The 20517-nt window shown below is 66.5% G+C and overlaps 7 protein-coding genes across 7 annotated transcripts; 4 read left to right on the top strand and 3 right to left on the bottom strand.

Moving 5' to 3' along the window:
* Nucleotides 1–115: 115 nt before the first annotated feature.
* Nucleotides 116–8198, bottom strand: PFL1_03502 (uncharacterized protein; the record flags this gene model as incomplete). The annotated part of the gene is made up of 2 exons (XM_007881019.1): nt 116–2749; nt 2871–8198. 2 exons carry the CDS (start codon nt 8196–8198, stop codon nt 116–118), a joined length of 7962 nt encoding a protein of 2653 aa, XP_007879210.1.
* Nucleotides 8199–9032: 834 nt separating this feature from the next.
* PFL1_03501 (uncharacterized protein) lies at nt 9033–10251 on the top strand (the record flags this gene model as incomplete). Its single annotated transcript, XM_007881018.1, has 2 exons — nt 9033–10094; nt 10222–10251. The coding sequence occupies 2 exons, from the start codon at nt 9033–9035 to the stop codon at nt 10249–10251; spliced, it is 1092 nt and encodes a 363-aa protein (XP_007879209.1).
* A 540-nt stretch (nt 10252–10791) lies between these two features.
* Nucleotides 10792–11613, top strand: PFL1_03500 (uncharacterized protein; the record flags this gene model as incomplete). The annotated part of the gene is made up of 2 exons (XM_007881017.1): nt 10792–10888; nt 11024–11613. The coding sequence occupies 2 exons, from the start codon at nt 10792–10794 to the stop codon at nt 11611–11613; spliced, it is 687 nt and encodes a 228-aa protein (XP_007879208.1).
* A 1178-nt stretch (nt 11614–12791) lies between these two features.
* PFL1_03499 (uncharacterized protein) lies at nt 12792–13711 on the top strand (the record flags this gene model as incomplete). Its single annotated transcript, XM_007881016.1, has 2 exons — nt 12792–13446; nt 13578–13711. 2 exons carry the CDS (start codon nt 12792–12794, stop codon nt 13709–13711), a joined length of 789 nt encoding a protein of 262 aa, XP_007879207.1.
* Nucleotides 13712–14923: 1212 nt separating this feature from the next.
* On the top strand, nt 14924–16225 carry PFL1_03498 (uncharacterized protein; the record flags this gene model as incomplete). Its single annotated transcript, XM_007881015.1, has 1 exon — nt 14924–16225. One exon carries the CDS (start codon nt 14924–14926, stop codon nt 16223–16225), a length of 1302 nt encoding a protein of 433 aa, XP_007879206.1.
* A 297-nt stretch (nt 16226–16522) lies between these two features.
* On the bottom strand, nt 16523–18196 carry PFL1_03497 (uncharacterized protein; the record flags this gene model as incomplete). Its single annotated transcript, XM_007881014.1, has 1 exon — nt 16523–18196. One exon carries the CDS (start codon nt 18194–18196, stop codon nt 16523–16525), a length of 1674 nt encoding a protein of 557 aa, XP_007879205.1.
* A 1499-nt stretch (nt 18197–19695) lies between these two features.
* PFL1_03496 (uncharacterized protein) lies at nt 19696–20477 on the bottom strand (the record flags this gene model as incomplete). The annotated part of the gene is made up of 2 exons (XM_007881013.1): nt 19696–20304; nt 20442–20477. The coding sequence occupies 2 exons, from the start codon at nt 20475–20477 to the stop codon at nt 19696–19698; spliced, it is 645 nt and encodes a 214-aa protein (XP_007879204.1).
* Nucleotides 20478–20517: the final 40 nt, after the last annotated feature.

Raw genomic sequence — 20517 nt, 5'->3', positions numbered from 1 at the left:
CTTCCTCGCCTGCTTGCTTGCCCGCCCGCCACATGAGCCTGCGCTGTACTGTACGTGCCGATCCTTCGCTCTCCGCGACTGCCACCGCCGCCGTCCAGCCAGGAGTGACACACTACTATGCGAGCAGCCCGGACGGCACCTCGACGCGCTCGAGGCCCGCGGCGTTGCGCAGCGAGTTGAGCTTGATCGTCATGACCTTGAGCGTGGTGCGCAGCTTGTCGTCGTCGCGGTCGAGGCGCGCCTGCTCGACGAGCTCGTGCCAGCGCATCGAGGCCAGCGACACGTCCTGCATCGTCGGGCACCGGTTGGCAAAGTGGAACGGCCCCAGGCAGATGGCGCAGCGCTGCTCGGGCTTGGGCCCGTACCGGGTCGGCGCCGCGGCGACGGCCTCTTGGACCGAGGGCGGCGCCGTAGGAGGGGCAGTCGATGGCACCGAGGCAGGCGCAAAGCTGCTGCTGCTGCTGCTGGCGCTGCCGCCCATGTTGCTCGGCATCTGCATCCCGACAGGCTGGCTCCCGAACCCGTTGAACGCTGCCGGCGCGGGAGAAGGAGAGTCGAAGCCGCCGCCGCCGCCGCCGCCGGGAGTGCCAAAGCCTGACATGGCCGATGGCGAGCCTGCGGCAGCGTCGGCCGCCGTGGAAGCGCCACCGACGCTCGAGGCGTTGCTGGAACGAGGCTTGCGCGCCTTGGTCATGGCATCGAGCCTGCGCAGCTCGTTGCGCCACACGGGCACGGCCGTCGGGCTGCCCGCTGCCAGCGGATGGTTCCGAGTGAGGCGCATCAGATCAGCCACTGTAGCACCGACGGCCTTTTTCTTCTTCTCTGCTGCCGCAGCGGCCGCCCCTGCCCCTGGGCTGGCGCGAGTTTCAGAAGACGAGGCTCGAGCTCGAGCTGTCTGTGTGGCGTGCGCTTGCTGCGACCCCTGCGCTGGCGCATGTGCGGGTTGCTGCTGTGTCGGCTGCTGTGTCGGCTGCTGTGTCGGCTGCTGTTTCGGCTGCTGTGTCAACGGCTGCTGCGGCTGCTGCGCCTGGCCAGGGCTCGGAGCTCCGGGTGCCGCCGACGCCGATGCCGACGTTGCCCTGCCCACACCGCCGTGCTGCTGCTGCTGTTGCTGCTGATAATGGTGCTCCTTATGCCGCCGCAGCAGATCGACGACGAGCCTCTCGACGCTCATCATAGTCATGATGCGCTGCTCCAAAGTGGGCGCCTGGAGCGCCCTCTCGGCCAAGTGGCCGAGGTGGGTGTGCCTCAGGCCCCGGATCCGCTCGAGCCACGCATTCGACTTGGCGACGTCGCCCAGGATCTGCCGGGCCAGCTCGTCGCTGGCGGCAATCGGCGGCGGTTCCGGTGCGGGCGCCGGCTCCACGGGCCGAGGCACCGAGCAGGCGATGAGCATGTAGAGGGCCGTGCGCAGCAGCAGCTCCTTGATGAGCGACGAGTTGAGCGCCACGGCGCCGCCGTACGGCATGTTGCGGATCTCGTCCGGGATGGCCTCCTCGGCCACAATCGTGAAGGTGGCAGCGAACAGCACGACGGGCATCTCGAACGCCTTGGCAAAGTACTGGACGTGCGTCATGGTCAGCTGGTGGCGGCCCTGCGGCGGAGGCAGCTGCGGGAAGCCGTTGTGCCCCATGCGGCGGCGGATCTCGTCCCAGTGCTGCGACGGCAGCGCGTCGAGGATGCGCATAAAGACGGCCTTTTGCTCGGGCGTCACCTGGTCCACCGGCGCCGTGGCATCAAGGTTGCGGATCGTCTCGAAGTCCTGCAGCATGTTGGTGGGCCTCGAGGTTGGCCGACGCGCGTTGGCCCCCACGAGTGCAGGCGCTTGACCTTGAAGGATCGGCATCGGCTGCTGCTGCTGCTGCTGCTGCTGCTGCTGCTGCGTGTGCTGCTGAGTGGGCGGAACATTCGTCGATGCGCCTGGCCCAGGTCCAACGGCAGTAGCAGCGGGTCCAGCCGCACCGCCAGCTGCGGCCACCGGATCTGGGAAGGGAGCAGGATTGAGCTGGACAATGGACGGGCCAGCGCCGTTGGCTGCGGCACCCCCACTGCCCATAGAGAAGGGCATCGGGTACTCCCTGGGCTGGTACGCCTTGCTCTTCTTCCTGCGGTCGAGCTCCCGGATGTCCTCGGGCACCGTGCCGTCGAGCTCGCCGTCGGAGCCAGACCGGTCCGAGAGGCGCGCGACAAATTCCTCGTCCTCGGCGCGCCGGGCCTGCTTCTTGGGTCCGCGCTTCGACCCGCCCTTCCGGCCGCCCTTTTCCGGCGAGGCCGGATCCTCTTCGTCGGCGGCGACCATGGCGCGGATGTTGGCGTCGCGGCGTCGGCGGCGCGAGGCGCGCTGGTTCTCCTCCTCGGCCTCGGCCTTGAGCCGAGCGTCCTCGCGATGCTTCTCCAGGAGGTCGGCCCAGAAGTCGTTGTCGACCAGCGCGGCGCTCGCGGGGTTGATGGCGGGGTCCTCCTTCTTGTCATTCTCCCACACCCTCGCGTAGGAGAAGCGGCCAGCGCCGCCGTGGTCGCCGCCGCCGCCGCTGCCGCCGATGCCGAGGTCGTCGTCGCTATCGTCGAGCCGCTCGCCGCGGTCTAGGAGGGCATCGAGGTCCTCCTCGGTATAGCGGACGTCCCTCTCATTCTCCTCGAGGCCGCCCTCGGCGAAGAGCGCCTCGGCGCCGAACTTGAGGATCGACTCGAGCGTCTCGGGGCGGGACTCTTCGTTGTTGAGGTTCTGCACGATGAGGTGGTCCAGCACCTGCGGGCGATGGAACGGGCAGGTAGGCAAGCGGAGGGAGCAGAAGAGGTCCGGGGTCAATTGCCTCTGCGCTGCGCAACGGGTCGAACCGTCAGCCGCCTCCGAAGGACGCATGACTCACCATCTTCTTCTTGGCCGTCTCGATGATCTGCTCCTCGGCGGTGCCCTTGCACATCATCGTGAGGACGAGGACCTTTTTCGCCTGGCCGATGCGGTGGGCGCGCGCAATGGCCTGCATGTCGACGTGCGGGTTAAAGTCCGGGTCAAAGATGATGACGGTGTCGGCCGTGGCGAGGTTGATGCCGACGCCGCCGGCGCGCGTCGAAATCATGTAGATAAAGTAGTCGGAGCCGGGCGCGTTGAAGGCGTCGATGCCCTTCTGGCGCTGCTTCTGGCCGACGGTGCCGTCGAGGCGGAGGTACTTGTAGCCCTCGCCGCTGAGGAAGACCTCGACCAGGTCGAGGTTGATGACAAACTGGGAAAACAGCAGCACGCGGTGGCCGCGCTCCTTGAGCTTGGGCAGCAGCCGCTGGAGGAGGAGCATCTTGGCGCTGGCGTCGACGAGGCGCTGGTGCTCCCACGACGCCTCGTAGCCGACGTCGCCCTCCTTGGCCTCGAGGTCGGGCGCGATCAGGTACGGGTGCTGGACGCACTTGCGCAGCTGCATCAGCACGTTGTTGAGGTTGGTGAGCGCCGCCTTGCGCTTGCCCTTGGTCTCGCCGCGCCCCTCGGCGAGCGCCTGGATGTCTTCGACGTTGTGCTCGAGGATGGAGCGGTAGATGCGCTTCTGAATCGGCCGCAGCGACGTCGGCACGATGAGCTCCGTCTTGGGCGGCAGGTCGAGCACCTCGGCCTTGATCCGGCGCAAGAAGTAGGGCTTGAGCCGGGGCTGCAGCTCCTCGATGAGTTCCGGGCTGAGCACCTCGTACTTGCGCTTGAGCTCCTTGATGGCGCTCCACTGGCCGCCGGGCTCGAGCCAGTTGAGCAGGTTGAAGAGCTCGCCGATGTTGTTGTTGAGCGGCGTGCCCGTCATAATGATGCGGTGGTCGCTCTGCATCTCGTTGAGCTTGCGCAGCAGCACCGACTCGCCGCTCTTGAGGTTCTGGCCCTCATCGACGATCATGGCGTCCCACATCCCCACCTTGCGCAGGGGCAGCGAGTCGATGCGGATCGCCGTGTCCGAGGCGACGACGACGTGGGCCTTGATCGTGCGCCGGCCCTTGCGCTTCGACTCGGACGCGCCCTCGCGGTGGAAGAGCTCAAACTTGTGGATCGTGTCGCGCGCCTCGGCCTCGCCCCAGTAGGGCACCACGCGGAAGTGGGGCAGCCACTTTTCAAACTCGCGCACCCAGTTGGGCAGCGTCGCGTTGGGCACCACGACCAGGAATGGGCCCGCGCGGTGCTCGCTCCACAGCTGGCCGAGGAACGAGATGACCTGCACCGTTTTGCCCAGACCCATCTCGTCGGCCAGGATGCCCGGCTGCCGGTTGTGCCAGCCATAGCGCAGCCAGTTGACGCCCTCGACCTGGAAGTCGAGCAGCTCGCCGCCGCGGACGCACGCCGGCTGGTCGTCGAGGGCGCGGAAGGGCCGGGAGCGGCGGGCGTCGCGGTCAGCCTCGTCGAGCAGCGGAATCGACACCTGGCGTGCGGCCAGGAAGCTCTTGTAGGCGCGCTGGTACTCGGCGAAGACGTCGGCGTCCTTGCGGCGCGACGGCAGGTCCTCCCACGTGCTGCGTTCGTAGCCGATATCTTGCCACTTGACGAGCATCTGGGAAATGTGGGGCCAGCTGTCGTGCAGGTTGGCCGGCTCGAGCAGGCGCTTGTCCTCGACCGACTCGGTGTCGATCTCGGCGCCGCCTGGCTCTGCCGCGCCCGTGTCGATCGAGGCGTAGAAGCGCACGCTGAGGATGCGGTCCGGCGTCTTCCAGGGCATCGGGATCCGCTGCTGGGCATCAGGTTCCGGGCCCGGCGGGCCGGTGCTGGCCTGGCCGACATCGTCGAGCGTGATGACTTTGCGGACCTTTTGCGCCCGATCCGGCGTCGAGGACGATGCAGCAGCAGACGCGGCGGCGGAGAAGCCGCCTCCCAGCGCGAGGCTGGCGCGGCCCTTTTTGGCCGACCTGACCGAGGCGGTGCTCTCGATGAGCTCGGCGGGCTCGAGCTCGAGGCGGGTGCCGTGGCGGAGGAAGTGGTTGATGGCCATCGGCGCCGTGACGCGCAGCCAGTCGTGGGGCACCCACACCGTCTCGCGGAATGAGCGCTCCTTGAACTTGACGAGGTACTCGCGCGGCAGCTCGTCCTTGTTCGAGTAGGCCGGGTAGGTGCGGTTCTTGGCCTCGCGGTCGTTCCACTCGCGCCGGTCGAGCGGGCGCCACGCCAGGATCTGGTCGACGGCCGCCCACTTGCGGCAGTCGCTGCACTTCCACTCGGCTTCCTGGGCCGCTTTGGCCCGCTCCTCGGGCGTCGCGAGCGCATCGACACCGCCGCCGCTGGCGCCACCCTCGGCGGCCGGGACGTCGGGCATGCATTCGTAGTGCGAGCACCGGTGGCAGCGGGTGCAGCGGAAGAGCCTCGGCGCGACCGGAGGGCTCGGCGGGGCGGGCAGCCGGGCGGCGGTCTCGGTGTCGGGCCCGCCAAGCTCCTCGGGCACCCGTTCGCCCTGGACGTCGCCCTTGCAGGTGAAGCAAGTCCAGCGGGCCACGGCGCAGTCGGGGCAGGGGATCGAGTCGACCACCTCGTTCATCGCGATCGTGGTGATGAGCTTCGGCGCCGGTCCGGCTCCCTCGCCCAGGCTGCGGTGCCGGGCGCGCCGCTCGCAGTTGAGCAGGGCCAGGACGGCGTTCTGGTGGGGCTGGTTGAGGCAGCCCCAGTGCGACGAGACGCTGCACGTCGAGCATTGGAACCAGCCGCCGCGCATCTCGAGCGTGTCGAGCCACTCTTCCATCCGCTGCTCGGCCGTGTCGAGCACGACGCCCTCGTTAAACATGCCGCGGGTGTAGCTGGTGCGCTCGCTGCGCGTCTTTTTCTCGGGCGACTGCAGCCGGACCTGCTTGCCCGAGCGCCTCTCCATCCGCTTGCGCGACGCCAGCGCCCGGCTCCAGTGGTGCATCGTCGGCTTGTCCGAGCACCGTCGGCACGTGTCCCAGTGCTTCTCGAGCGCAGACGTGGCCGGCTCGTACTCGACGCGAGGCTCGTCGCCATCGCTGGTACCGTCGTCAGAGCCGCCGATCACGCCGCCTTGGCCCTCGCCATCCTTTTCGTCCGGCGCGGCATAGTCACCGTCGCTCTCGTCCCGCCTCGCCGAAGCCCTGCGCTTGCCGCTCGCGCGTCGCTGGGACCGAGTGGACCTCTTGCCGCTCGGCTCCGCCTCCTCGTCCGACGCAAGAAGGTCGAGCTCGTCCGACTCGTCCTTGACGCTGAACTCCTCGTCGCTGTCTGCCTCCGCCGCCTTCCTGGACTCAGGACGGCGGATCGGAGGGAAGACGTGGTCGATCTGAAGCGTCCGGGCCCGCACCGAATCGCTCGGCTCCAGTCCAACGATCTCGAAGTTGCCTGGAGGCGGCGGTTCGGAAATGATGGGCAGTGGCAGATCTTTGCAGCTAGGACGGCGCGGTTTCCTCGCAGCGACCGGTGCGGCGATTTCGACGTCGGTGACCCCTTCGGACTTTTCGCTTTCGTCCTCGTCGAGGTCGAGCTCGACGTCGTCTTCGTTGTACAAAGCCCGTGGCCTCGATCGACGGAGGCGCTTGCGGGCGGGCGCTGCAGCCTCATCGCCTCGTGTCGACCTGCGGGGGGCGGCCCGCTTCTTTGGCTGCTTGCGACGAGAGCCGCGCTTCCAGGCGGACTCGAAATCGTCGCTGCTCGCATCGCCGACGTCCATGACAGCGTGGTCAAGATCCCCGCCGTCTTCGTCGTCGTCATCATCGCCTCCAGCTTGGCTCGTGCGCCCTCGGGTAGCCGCCGACCTCGTCGGACGCTGCGAGGACGGCGCTTGCGGGCTACTGGCCTGCAGCCTCGACGATGATCTCGGCGAGGGCCTTGCCCGCGTCCGCGTCCGCGTCTGCCTGCGCTTCTTGGCGCCAAAATCGTTGTCGTCGTCGTCATCGTCATCGTCGTCGACCTCGTCGTCGCTGACGACAAAGCCTCGCAGTCTCGAGGAATTCTTGGGCCTCGATGAAGATGTAGCCTTGTATAAAGCGCGCGTGCGGGCCCGACGGCAGGGTGCGGCATCTCCGCTGTCATCTGCCGAGGCGTCCTCGTCTTCGTCCTCGTCCTCGTCCTCGCCCTCGTCCTCCTCGCTCGAGTCGAGGGCAAGGGAGTTCTGCAAGCTTCTCAGCTTGCTCATGCCCTTGGACTGGACCGAGGGCTTGACCGTGCCATTGTTCTGTCGCGCGGACGAGCGTGTCTGCGTCGATCGACGCAGGTTGGATCTGGTCGACGAGCTTGGGCCGACGGATGCGTCGCTGTCGTCAGAGCCGCGCTCCGCCCGCTCGTCTGGGACATGCGTGCCTTCCTCGCCATCGTCGACATCGCTCTGGGGAGCAGCCGTGGTCCTGCGCGACTGGCGTTGACTTCTGGCAATGGGGCCGGCCTTGCGCTTCTGCTGCGGCTTGGGCTCGTCGGCTGGTGGTGCGCGTCCGGCCTTTCTGAGGAGCTGCTGGCGTACGAGCTTGAGCGCCTCGGGCTCGGACCAGTGATCGTCGTCCTGCTGCTGCTCGTCGTCGTGGTCGTCGACGGCGGCGGCGGCGGCGCTGGCCTTGCCCTTGCCCTTGATTGAGGCCTGCATGGTAGAAGCGGGGGCACTTGGCTTTGTGCGGGAGGCACGGGTATTGGTGTGCTGCGATGCAGACCTGGAGTCGCTGCCGCTGTCGGAGTCGCTGTCTGCGTCGCCGAGTAGGTCCCGACGGGTAGAGCGGCTGGTGCGGCCGGACGTGCGACTGGAACGGGTTGCCGGGGACGAGGGAGCGGGAGAGGATGCGGCGGCTGCCGAGGAGCGGGTGGCTCTGGCAGCGACGGCCGAAGCGGGACCGCGGGTTCTGCTGGCGGGTCCAGATCTGGTGGCGCGACGCGACGGGGTGGGATCGGACCCGTGGTCGTGGTCGCCGTTGGCCGTGGTGCGGCTGCGGCTGCGGATTGCGTTATGCTGCTGACGCTCCTGTGCTTTTCTAAGGCTCTCTGCGCGTGCTTCTGCGATCCTTGCCTGGATCATTTCGCGCGTGACCTCCTCTTCGTCGTCGTCGTCGTCGTCGTCCTGGTCATCATCGGTGTCGGTATCGGTGTCGGTGTTGGGAGTGGCCTGTCTAGTACGCTGCGAGGCGACGGTTCTGGTTGTGCGAGATGGAGCGGAAGTCGAGGCTGCCCGTTTGGCTGCTGGGTTTGGAGAAGCAGAGGTCGAAGGGGCGGCTGCGGCTGCGGTTGTGCGCCTTGGCCTAGGCCGCGGCGGTGGCATGGTCCGAGTGCAGGCTGGTGGACGGAGGGCGGATGAAGCTGACTGGTCGACGGGGTACGGCGGGCGGATGTGAGAATAAGCAGCGATGGTGGTGGTGGTCGGAGGTCGGAGGGTGGGTGGTGGCGGTGGTGGTGGCGGCAAAGGAAGGTGGGGCGGTGGTGGTGGTGGCGAGGGTGAGGGCGCCGGGCGCCAGGCGGCAAGTGGAGAAGCGAGGGTCTGGCGTGGAGCGCTGCCCCAGCTCGAGGTCAGGGCTCAAGGTCAAGCGCAGGCGCAGGCCCAGGCGCAGGCAGCGACGCGCTGGGCCGTGCCGTGGCTCAGGATGGCGGATGGCGGGCCCTACCGCGCCCAGGCTAAGGCTGAGCTAGGCAGGCTAGTAGGCAGGGCCAGCAAAAGGCAGGGTCCTGGCTGGCTGGCTGGCTACCTGGCTGGCTGGCTACCTGGCTACCTGGCTACCCGGCTACCTGGCTACCTGGCGCGGCCTGGGCTGACCCCGCTTTTCTTCCGGTGGGGCGCGCCGCGACCGTCTATCTCTTTGTGGGCAGCGCGTCGCTCGCCTGCCATCTTGGAATTCAGGGCAGGCTGCAGGCCGGTGGGGCCACGCTGCCCACGCACCAACGCAAGCCAACAAGCCAGGCCAAGCTGTTGGTCTCGCTCCCTCGCAACCTTGCCCCCTCGCTCTCTATCTCTGCCTGCCTGCCTGCCTGCCTTTGCTCCCCTCGCCGACTCTCGCCTCGGCCTCTCGACGGCTACCCTCACCACCTCGACCCGCCCCACCGCTTCCATCCTCTCGCCCAACCGTGCTCGACCTCGGGCCCTTCCCTCGCCGCTCTCAGCATGACGACCTCACCCACAACAACAGCGACAGCGGCGGGTGCCAGCTCGGCCACCGCCGCATCCTCAAAGGCGGCCACCACCACCACCACCACCACCGACGCAGCGGCTGCGACGTCCTACGAGCTGCCGTGGGTGGAAAAGTACCGCCCGCAGCGCCTCGACGACGTCGTCGGCAACCGCGCCACCATCGAGCGCCTCAAGGCCATCCAGCACGACGGCAACTGCCCGCACCTCCTCATCTCGGGCCTGCCCGGCATCGGAAAGACGACGTCGGTCCACTGCCTCGCCCACGCCCTCCTCGGCGACGCCTACCGCGAGGGCGTGCTCGAGCTCAACGCCTCCGACGAGCGCGGCATCGACGTCGTCCGCAACAAGATCAAGACGTTTGCACAGAAAAAGGTCAGCCTGCCCCCCGGAAGGCACAAGATCATCATCCTCGACGAGGCAGACAGCATGACGCCCGGCGCGCAGCAGGCCCTCAGGCGCACCATGGAGATCTACTCGTCCACCACCCGCTTCGCGTTCGCGTGCAACCAGTCGAGCAAGATCATCGAACCCATCCAGTCGCGCTGCGCCATCCTCCGCTTCGCCAAAGTGCGCGACGAAGAGATCCTCAAGCGCCTTCTGGAAATCTGCGAAATGGAGGGAGTAGAGTACAACGACGAAGGGCTGGCCGCCATCATCTTCACCACCGAGGGCGACATGCGCCAGGCCATCAACAACCTCCAGTCGACCTACACGGGCCTCGGCTTCGTCAACCAGGAAAACGTCTTCAAGGTGTGCGACCAGCCCCACCCGCACCTCGTCCGCGCCATCCTCGAATCCTGCCGCGCCGCCGACATCGACGCCGCCATGGACAGGCTCGACGAGATCTGGTCAAAGGGCTACTCGGCCGTCGACATCGTCACCACCCTCTTCCGCGTCGCAAAGACCCTCGACTCCCTCTCCGAGGCCGTAAAGCTCGACTTTATCCGCGAAATTGGCTGGACCCACATAAAGGTCCTCGAGGGCGTGTCGACCAACGTCCAGCTCGGTGGTCTGCTAGCTCGCCTCTGCAGATTGGTGAGTCGGCGCCGCCAGGTCGAAGTCTGGTGTCGTGCTCGGGCTGCAGGCAGGCTGAACCCTCTCCTCCCTCGCCTTCCTCTGCACCCGCTTCTCTCGCCGCTCGGCCCCGCAACGGTCCTGGCAGAATATGAATGCCAAGCTATTCGAGCTTTAGTCGACTACTGCGAGCTCAGATCAGGCTCCGTCACTCGTCCCGCATCAAGACCCAACCCTGCATGCCACCCAGACCGACCCCATCCTCTGCCCCGTCCCGCACACTCTCTCTCGGTCCCCACCTGTACTTTTATCCACGCGCCCCGCGCGTCCCTCTGTCTCGAGCATTCAAATGACCGCCTCGCTCTTGTTGAGCACACACAGGACCGGTCCCTCGGTACACCCGCCTGGCTGGTCGCGATTTGGTGCCGTATGAAGGCCTGGAAGAAGCCTCGGGGCTGAGCCCGGTGGCGACCTTGCAGCTTCGAAGCCGGGGTGCCTTTTGATTGGCCGCAGCTGCGAGAGGGAGTCAGTACGCCAGGGGACGACGAGGAAAGGCAAGCCCGGGGACGTGGGCCTGGCGATGCGGCGCCCCTTTGAGCTACCACCATCCGCTCCTTTAATGGTATTTTCCTCATCATCCCCCGTCCCTCATTCGCACCACGACATCAAGATGGTCCTCAACCGCTGGCTTCTTGCTCTTGTCGGCCTCGCTTTGTCGATGGCCGTCGCTGTTCACGCTGCCGTCGACGGCGAAATCGGACAGCAACTCCCTTTCATCGTTCGTCGTCAGCACAATCCCGAGGAGCTCGAAGAAAGTGAGCACTCTGCCCACCCGCCTTACCTGACCATGCGGTGGTGCCGCCCGACGCCGACACTAGCTGACGCTCGCTCCCCCCCCCCCCCCCCTCCCGCATCACGAACCTCGAACCTACTCCTCGCCAATCTCTCAGCCTCGCCGCGCCCACATGCGGAGCCAGAGTTTCCTCCCACGCCCGCTCGTGCGTCCGGCATGAGGCGGGGCGACACGATCTACACCGGGAGCCGACGCCGGTACGATCTCAACACGCTGCTCGAATCGCCGCACAGGTCCGACAACCTGGCGCAGAGCGTCGTCGTCCGGCACCGGCTGGATCTCTACCGGGCGTACCGCAAGGCACTGGCCGAGTCGCTGGGCCTGTCCGAGGATGGATCGCTATCGCCCCGCGTGACGCCTGCCGTGTACAACGGGTACATGCGCGACGTCCCGGAGCGGCTGGCGAGGGCCGAGAGCCTGTCGGAGCTCATGCAGCTCCCCTTTGACGACCCGCTCCTCAAGCACGTCGTCGAGAGCGTGCCGGACGCCCGGAGGATCTGGGCCACCAAGGGCGTGCCTGTGCTCGCCGCAGCCATCAACAGGGCGAGGGTGCAGCCCACCGTTTGGTATCCCGATCTGTCCGACGAGGGCACCGTTGCCGCCACGGGGGCTCAGACTACCGATCGGAGCATCCTTCGTCGTCAGCAGCGTATCCTGGAGGAGATGCTGGGCCATCTGAGGCTCTGAAAGGCTCGCTCAGTCACGGCCCCGCGGACGTCAGGCGTCAGGAGATGCTTTTCCTGGTGATGTTCGCCGGGCCAGGTTCTCCTAGCGACACCCTCGGATGCTCCGTGATCCGATCGAACCTATCCTATTCTCGAATCGAGATCGATTCACCCGCATCGCTACACGTTGAGACCGTCTGCCATGCCTGAGGGAGAGTCTAGCGCGAGGTCGCCGCTCATCGCGCGTGCGGAACATCGATCTGCTCGAATCGACGGCAGATGGCGCGCTCGACGCACCCGACATGTTGCGAGGTCGCGGGTGTCTTCCAGGACGGTGGCAAGGATGCGGACAGACGGAGGACGACCGACGGTGGGTGGCAAGAGAGGCTTGGCCACAGCGACCAGGCCCAGGCTGGGGCGGGGGGGAGGGTGAGGGTTGGGCGTAGTCGAGGCGCAATATGAATCCCGCGCCCGGCCCTCGACGTTTGTATCCGAGCGGGGCGGCCGCAATACAAAATCGCTTTATTTGCTAGGCAGGCCACGCAAGAAGGCGAGGGGGGACCCTGCCTCTGGTTTGGAATGCAGAGGCGCGCGCCTCGGAACAGCGGTGCCAGCCAGGCCAGGCCAGGGAAGGCCGCCTCGCCTCGAATCTGAAATTTCGAGAGCGCCGGCTGACGAGTGGGCGTCTGGCAGGGGCCAATCGAGGCCAGGGCCAAGCTGGGACCCTCGCTCCTCGAGCCAGAGGAAGGGGGGCGTGGGCCCGCGTGCATGCGAGCCCCCCTTCGCCCTCTTCGGCCCACCACCACCATCGCTGCCACTGCTGCCACCACCACCACATCGGCCGCTTCCGACTTTACTCCTCGCCACCACCTTCTCGTCGTCGCTCGTCCTGCTCCCTCGGCCGCCCGCATCGCTTCGTTCCGCCCTGCGCCCTTCCGACTTGATACACTGCCTCCAACGCCGCACGTTACACGTCCACGCAGCGCCATCGTCGGCCCCGAACACCGCGCATATCGACCGCTCCGTCTAGCCCACAAGCAAACCTCCGTTTTCTTCAAGCAGAGAGATATCTCCGCCTTCGTTGGCAGATCGCGCTTTTAGCAGAGCCGTATCCGTCGACTGCCCTCGACCCACACGCTCTGGCCGGGTCGCCCTCTCTGCTCCACCCCACACTCGCTCGCCCCACCGATCCCCCTTGCTATGCACATCATGAACCGCGTCATTCCCCTCTTGATCGCATTCCTCTGCGCGGCGCTCTTCTCGTCTGCGCAGGCCGCCGACCCGCCGTCTGTCACCGCCGGACAGAGCGCAACCAATGCCCAGCCGGCCGCCTCTGGGTCGGCCCAACAGCCTGCCGCCTCGGGCTCCGCATCCGCATCAGGCTCCAACGCCCCCGCGTCCGGCAGCGGCAGCACGTCGGCCTCTCCCTCTGTCACCATCCCCTCGTCGGCCGCCGCGGGAGGCATCACCATCACCAACCCCGTCCAGACGGCCGACGCCTCCTACTACAAGATCGCCAGCGGCGTCTCGGTCACCTTTGCGTGGAACTTTACCTCGGTCATCCAGTACCCCTCGCGCCTCACCGTCCAGGCCTACTGCTCCGACAACGCTTACACGTACCAGATCGGGCCGACGGATCTGCCGGGCACGGCGACCAGCGTCGTCTGGAGCCCGTACGACTACAGCATGAGCGCCGCCGCCAACCCTTCGCTCCCGCAGCTCGTCCAGGCCACCTACCGCCTCCAGATCTTTGACGAGCGCGGCCTCGGCGTCGGCGCCTCGCCCGGTCTCATGGCGCCCAACACCCGCGTCACTTTTGCCCTGTACAACCCGCAGGCCTACACGCCGCTAGCGAGTGAGTGCCGCTCGCCCTGGGCGCCCCATGTCGTGTCCAGTCTGAACACCGCGCTGATCCCGCTGTTCCACCTTGATTCCACCCCGCCTCGTCGCTCGCCCTCGCTTTTGCCCCGGTTCCCCACCTCCCAGGCGGCTGGATCTGTGCGGCATGCAGCGGAGCACCATCGCTCAAGACGATCCACCCGGCCATCCTCGGCCTGATCGCGACCACCGCCGTGATGGTCGCTTCCGGCTACGGCATGGTGATGCGCCAGCTGGCGTGAGCGAGGCCTGCCTTCGGCCCGCTACCTTGCAGCGGCACAACCTCCAGCCCCTTCCCCGGTGCCTGCACCAGGACCAGGACCAGCTCGATATACGGACACTTGACAGCGTTCGCCCTGTGCGCCGCAGCGACACGACGGCGCCAAAGACGATGACGACGACGACAATGTTATGGTCTCACCACTTGTATCTAGTTCGCGCCCCAGCGGCGCGACCCGGCCGGCAGCGCACCGCTCCGCCCAGCCATGGACATTTCTAACTCTTATACGGCCATCCGGGGGTTGGCAAGGCTAGCAGCGCTGTGGCCGCCTAGGGGCAGGGCAGCTGAGCAGGCACAATCTGTCGAACGGCGCGCGTGCTTTCGTCTTCTTGAGTCGACGACCGGCTTGGCAGGCAGCCTCTTCTCGGCGGTCCGGCCTGGCCACAGGTCTCAGGGCGCGCTCGTTCTACTACTCAACTTACCTGGCTGCCGGCAGGCCAGCCGACCAAAGATGGTGCCGTGGAGTCTGTCCTGTCGATCTGGCGGCTGCGGGCCGAGGTAGCCACCATGCGCTGTCTGGCCGGCGGCACGAAGTACCTGCGGCCCACAATGGGTTTGGTCAAAAAGTGCCCCCCACGGATCGAATCAACCCCCTGGGGTTTCGACCTGGAAACCCACCCCAGCTGGGTTGCGAAAGGTCTATCCCGACTGCGGATCTAGGCTGCTAACTCGCCTTGCCCAGCCTATCCTCGTCGACGATGGACTGAAGTAGCAGCATGCTGGTCGGGCGAACGGGTGGGTGTACGAGCAAGGCCGGCCGTGCGCCCTACCGTGGCTCGTGCAAGCCAGCCAAAAAGTCGAATCCTCAGGGTGCGGGCGAGTGCGAGTCCGAGACCGAGTTCGGCGGCGACGCGTCTTGACAGGCCGAGTGCACTCGCGACCAACTCGGGCTGCGAGACGTTTCGCAAACCACCTCCATCCCAACCCGAGATCGAGATGGTCAGGTCAGGTGGGCCCCAGGGCAGCGCAGGGCAGGGTACGGTTCGTCGCACTCTGGCCGATCAGTCGTGCGCGATCTAGCTGCACCATGCTCTTTCACCACCACCACCACCGCCGCCATCCACCATCCCTCGTCGCACCTGTCTCTCTCGTCCTTGACCAGTGATATCTGGCCCATCTAGAAGCCATCGCATCCTTCGTCCATCCACTCTATCCCCACTGCGGGAGATTGCCGATGTCCGGTTACCATCATCCTACGCGGGGAGCAGGAAAAGAGCCTGCTGGTGCAATGAAAGCGGAGAGATCGACTGACCAGAAAAGAGGGGAGGGTGGTGTCGAACAACCGACTCCAGGAGGTCATTGCAGCAACCACCAGGCAGCGATCCTCGACCCTCCCGTGCCCGCCGCCATCGCCATCGCCGCTCGAAGCGACGCAGTGGCAGCAACGGGCGCCGATCCCCGGGCGTCCGAGTCGGCAACGTTGGAAGTGAGCAGCACGACGGGCATGCGTAAAGGGCTCAGCAGCGGCGACTACGCCGGCACCGACGACTTCCCAGGTCTCGACGACGACTACGATGACGTTGACGACGACGAGGAACGGGAGTCGGTGGCTAGACGCATGGCTAAGCGACTCAGCAACGGCGACTATACCGACGACTCGCTCGACGACGACTCTTACGGCCACGATGACGAGTGGAGCGAGCGTCTGGACGTGATCCCTCCGGCCCGCGGTCGGAACGAGGATGGCGGCACACGACGACGCGAGGGGGCGGGCACGAAGCGCAAGGCCGAGAACCTCGACGACTGCGACGACAAAGACGACGACGACGAAGGCGGCGCCGGCACAGACTTGTTCGACAGCGAGAGCGCCTTTCAGGTCGCGTGCCACCTCGTCGAGATGCAGGACCGTGTCGAGGCGCAAGAGACGCTGCGGCGTCGCGAGCGTGAGAGGAAGAAGCGGATCACGCAGTGGATCCAATCGGCACACGCGCTCGCACCCGCCGCCGCCGCCGCCACCGCCATCGCTGCTGCCGCTTCCTTGCGCGACGTCGACGCCGTCGATGACGAGGAAGCGGCGTCGATATCGCAGAGCGGCATCTCGCGACTCTCTTCTGCGCCGCTGAGACGTTCGTACCCCTCCGACGACGAAGACGGGGTGGATCCGGCAACGCAACGGATGCTGGACACGCTCCTCAAGGCGTCTTGCGACATGGAGGGGCTGTGCGCCTTTGTCAAGGACAGCGAGAAGCGGCGCGAGGCATCGAGGCAGCGCGAGCACCGCGCGAGCCTCGCCATCGAGCGGCTGCGCGACCGACGCATCCAGATCCAGGACCAGAGGATCACGCGGCTCGAAGACGACACCGAACGCGTCAAGGAGGCCGTACTCGCCGTCAACTCGACCCTCGTCGACTGGATGAAGGCCCAGGATGAGTTTCGAGGCCAGATGAGGCTCGTCATGCAGACCGTCCAGGAGCGGGCTGCCTCGTCGGCGGCGGCGGTGGTGATGCAGCCGTCTAGCCCGACGTTGCAGAATTGAAAGGAGGTCCCTGCCGGCAGAAGGGAATGGCATCGCTTGTCCACACTCTCTGTAGCCTGCTTGCACGTTGGCCGAGATGCACACAGCTGTAGGATTAGCTGGGCCCGTAACCAGGAGGCCAAACGTCGCGCCGTACATCGGCCCACCTCGTGCACAGCCAGACCGTCGCTGGCTCGCCATCGTGTACCGTGCAACGTGATATGGCATGACATCCTTCGTCGCTCGTCAACATCCTTGTGCCACGACCCGTGCCTCGGTCGGAACCCGGCGGTGCCCGGCGCTGCGAGACGCGTCCAGTTACATCTTGCCCTTTTCCTCGCTTCCCTCGAGCGGGAGCGAGCCGTCACCCATCTCGCCCTCCCACCCGTTGTCGCGCAGGTACTGGTTCCAGAGCTCGTCCTCGACGGCCAGGTCGAGCTTGGTCGTATCCGGCACGAAAAAGAAGGCGAGCAAGACGCCCACGACGCCGCACGCCGCCGCGACGATAAACGTGTACCTCTTGCCCAGGTGGTCCTGGATCGGTCGGAAGGCCTGGGTGCCCAGCGCGGCTCCCGTCTTGCCGACGGCCGCGCTGAAGCCGTAGAATGTACCCCGCAGTGCAGAGGGGTACGATTCGGCGGCCACCAGACCGCATACGTTGCCCGGTCCCAGGTTGCCGAACGACGCGAGTAGGCCGTAGAGGATGACGAAGAGCGGCGCGATCGCGATGATCTTGTCGAAGGCGCAGCCGATGATGAGTCCGATGAGAAGGTAGCCGCTGAAGCCGAGGATGAGGAGCCACCGCGATCCGATGTATCGGATGAGGTAGGCGCCCAGAAAAACGCCCGGCAACGCGATCACCCCCAGTAAGAGTTGCCACTCTGCGAGCTCCTTCAGACTTGCTCCCGGGATGATTGAGGCGATCAACGTCGAGGAGAAGACGCTATTCGGGAAAATCACAGCATCGTAGACAAGCCACACACCGGCGGTCCCTAGAAGACGAGGCCAATACCGCTTGATGGCGAGGAGGTAGGGGACGCGCTTGCGGATGGCGTTTTTTCGGTAGAGGTTTGAGTTGAGCATTCGCCAGCGGAAGGCGAAAATGATGAGTGGGGGCAGGCATCCGAATCCGAAGCAGACCCTCCAGATGATGTCGAGCCTGCGCATGTCGTCTGGGGTGGCGGGGGGCACGCCTGGGCCGGGGTGGTAGCTGTAGCCGGACGCGCTGAGGACGATGAGAAACACGCTGACGGCAAACGGCCCGCCGAGCGAGAGGAGCAGGTTGGTGACAAGGATAAAGACCCTGGATCTGCTCTGGGGCTTGAAGCGCTCGTTTGCAGCCTCGCTGGCCGACGTCGACGAGGCCGGGTACTCGCCGCCGACCCCGACGCCGATTGCGCCGCGTGCGACCGTGAGCCACCAGAAGAGGGCCGAGAGGCTTCCGTGGACCGGGGTTGCGGCGGTGGCGAAGATGGCGCCGACGACGAGGAGGAGCGTGGTGGCGGTGACGGCCGTCTTTCTACCCAGACGGTCGCAGATGACGCCGACGCTCAGCTGGCCCAGGACGGCGCCGACGAGGAGGGCGTTGGAGATGCGCGTCGAGACGTCCGAGTTGTACTCTTTGGCGCCGTAGCGGATCTTGAAAAGCGAGTTGGCCATGGTCATGAGGTTGTTGTGGTAGCCGTCTGCGATGAGGGCTGCACCGGCCGCTACGACCATCCAGCGGCTGGCCGAGGGCGGTGCAGGGGCGGTGGCGGTGGCGGTGGCCTGGTGTTCGGGCTTGGACGCGTCATTTTCCTGGGACGGCGTCGAGCTCGACGAGGCGCTGAGCTTGGTGTCGTGCTCGTGCTCGGCGTCTGCTTGGATCTCGGCGGAGGCGGGTAGACGGTCGAGGTGGGCGACCTGGGACATGACGGCGAGGCCAAGGGCAAGGGGAAAGGGAAAACGGGGAGGGCGTCGACGGTGGGCGCGGCGTCGGGGATGTGAGGGCATGTAGGGCAGCGCATCTTATACGGCTGCTGTTCGGCTCAATAGCCTCGGTCATGCTCGAGAGACGGGAATTAGAGCAGTAGTAGTGTACCCGATGCGACGGGTGGCGGCATCAAGGCCTCGGGCAGGCACAGGCTAGGCGTGCTAGGTACCGCCAGCAAGGACCGACCGGCACGCCCTCTGTAGCTGATCCTCTTGGCTCAGCCGCAAGCAAGGTCACACGTGCGCCCAGCCGGAGCCAACGACGGCGTAGCGGAAGAGCCGACGACGGCAGCCAGTCAGGGCAGCCAGCAAGCGGACCAACACAGACTCTAGCGAGAAGGGGTCGGTGGGCAAGCAAAGCAAGGCGTCCACATACGGCGAGTAGTGCACCGGCGGGACCCTCTCCGAGCGCGGACCGAGCCGAAGGCCTCGGACAGAGTGCGATGCCACTCGTCGTCGCTCCACACAGGCAGACAGGCAGACGTACGAGGCCAGGATGGACAGGACCATGCGAGGTGGGTGTCGGCGGGCCAAGGTCGCGTGCCGGCACCGGTACCCGTCACTCGACTGCCCCCGACCAGCGTCGAGGAGTCTCCCAGCCAGCTGCTTGCTTGCTGCTCAGCCAGACGTCTGCCTCGTGGTCGTGGGCGAGGCCCCGTGCGTCGGCCGATGCCCCAGGCAGAGCGGGGGGAGAGCCGGCGGGTGGATCCATTTCGTTGGACAACGTGCCAGCCTGGTGGGGCGGGTGGGCCAGCGGGCGCTATCCGAACCACACGGGCAGAGGCAGTTTCGGTATCGTCGTACGTTGCCCTCGACGGCGTGGACGTCCCGGCGTCGTCGGTTGGGCCGTCGGACGACCGGCAAGGGAAGGACGACGACGAGAAAGTCACCGGCGGCTCGAGCAGGCCTCGCCACAAAGATGCCGCGCTGCGCCTTGCCGAACCAGGCATGGCGGGCGGCGGATCTGGGCCGCGGCATCGTTTGACCCGCCGGCACCACCTAGCCACCCTTTTCGCTGTCGCCGCCGCCTCGCCTCTCCTCTCCTTCTCATCTTTGCCACCCTCGCACGTGGGGGATCAAACCCCCCACGGACGATGAGATCCATCCATCCGCCATCAGCCATCCGGCGAGGCCATCTGCACTGCAGCTCGACCTGATCTACTCTTTCCAGGCCTGGTACCTACAGCCGTTGACCCATCTTCGGACTCCAGCCTTGGGGACGAGCAATTCGATGTAAACGTGCCTTCCTGCCGCCTGCCGATCGCTTGCTTCGCCTCTCGCGGCCGCGCCACCGCCCGACCAGGAACGCCCCGCTCCTCCCTCGCTCGATGCTGGAGCATGACCTGCTCGGCCCCGCATGGTCAACGTGGTACTTATCCGGCGCCGGGCCTCTCGCTTCCAATCATGCATGTCCCGTTCGTTGGCCACCGTACACAGAAGACCCGCCCATCGCTGACCGACACACGACCGCCCGCCCGTCGACATCAAAGGTCTCTTCCGACGTCCATTCACGATTCAAGCTACCGGTACCGCCCGCCGGGTGTTCCTAGCAGCCTCGCCTCGCAGCGCCCAACAAAGGCATCGACGGGTAGGCCGACGTGGGTCGCCAGTCCCTGCGTCCACAGCCGCCCAACACCGCCGCTCGCATCTCGAGCATCGACAGCCGAGGCTCCTCGCCGCCAGACCTGGTCAGAGCCGTACCACAGCGTGAACCAGAACAGGGCCTTGACCACCCCGAGCGCCGCACCAGCGACCGTCTGGGCGGGTGTATGAACGCCCAGCCTGACGCGGGACCACATGACGGCAACGGGAAGGCCGATGCACAGCGCTCCCAGCCCTACCATCGTCGCCGCACCCATACCGCTTGTTGGAGTCGAGGAGGAGGAGGAGGACGGGGCGAGGGCGAGGACGAGGACGAGGTAGCTGCCCATAAACGAGACCGAGGCGCTGTGCGTCGACGGCATCCCGCTCGTCTTCTTCACCCTGGACCCGACGGGGCGCGGCTGCTTGATGAGCCGCTTGAGCCCCTTTGCCGTGAAGCTCGTCGCCAGGATGGCGCCCGTGTAGTAGACGACGTGCGCCGTGCGCAGGTGCAGGATGGCAATCGCCGTCGCTGTCGTCGCGATGCTCTGCGGTCCGTCGGGCCGGGCCGGGCCGGGGCACGAAGATGCGATGCGATGCGATGCGGGGAAGGGGAGAGGGTGGGGTCGGTCAGCAGGCCTGCTTGCGTTCTCGGACGGGGGACGGGCTGAGCTGCTCGTCTTACATCCCCATCCTCACCTGGGTGTGCTTGAGCAGCCATAGCGGCGTAGAGAGCCGCTCCGGCCGTCCTCTTGGCCGTG

Source organism: Pseudozyma flocculosa (genome assembly GCF_000417875.1).
Source record: "Pseudozyma flocculosa PF-1 unplaced genomic scaffold scaffold00010, whole genome shotgun sequence".
NCBI classification, from domain to species: domain Eukaryota; kingdom Fungi; phylum Basidiomycota; class Ustilaginomycetes; order Ustilaginales; family Ustilaginaceae; genus Pseudozyma; species Pseudozyma flocculosa.
This window is presented reverse-complemented; position numbering and strand designations above follow the sequence as displayed.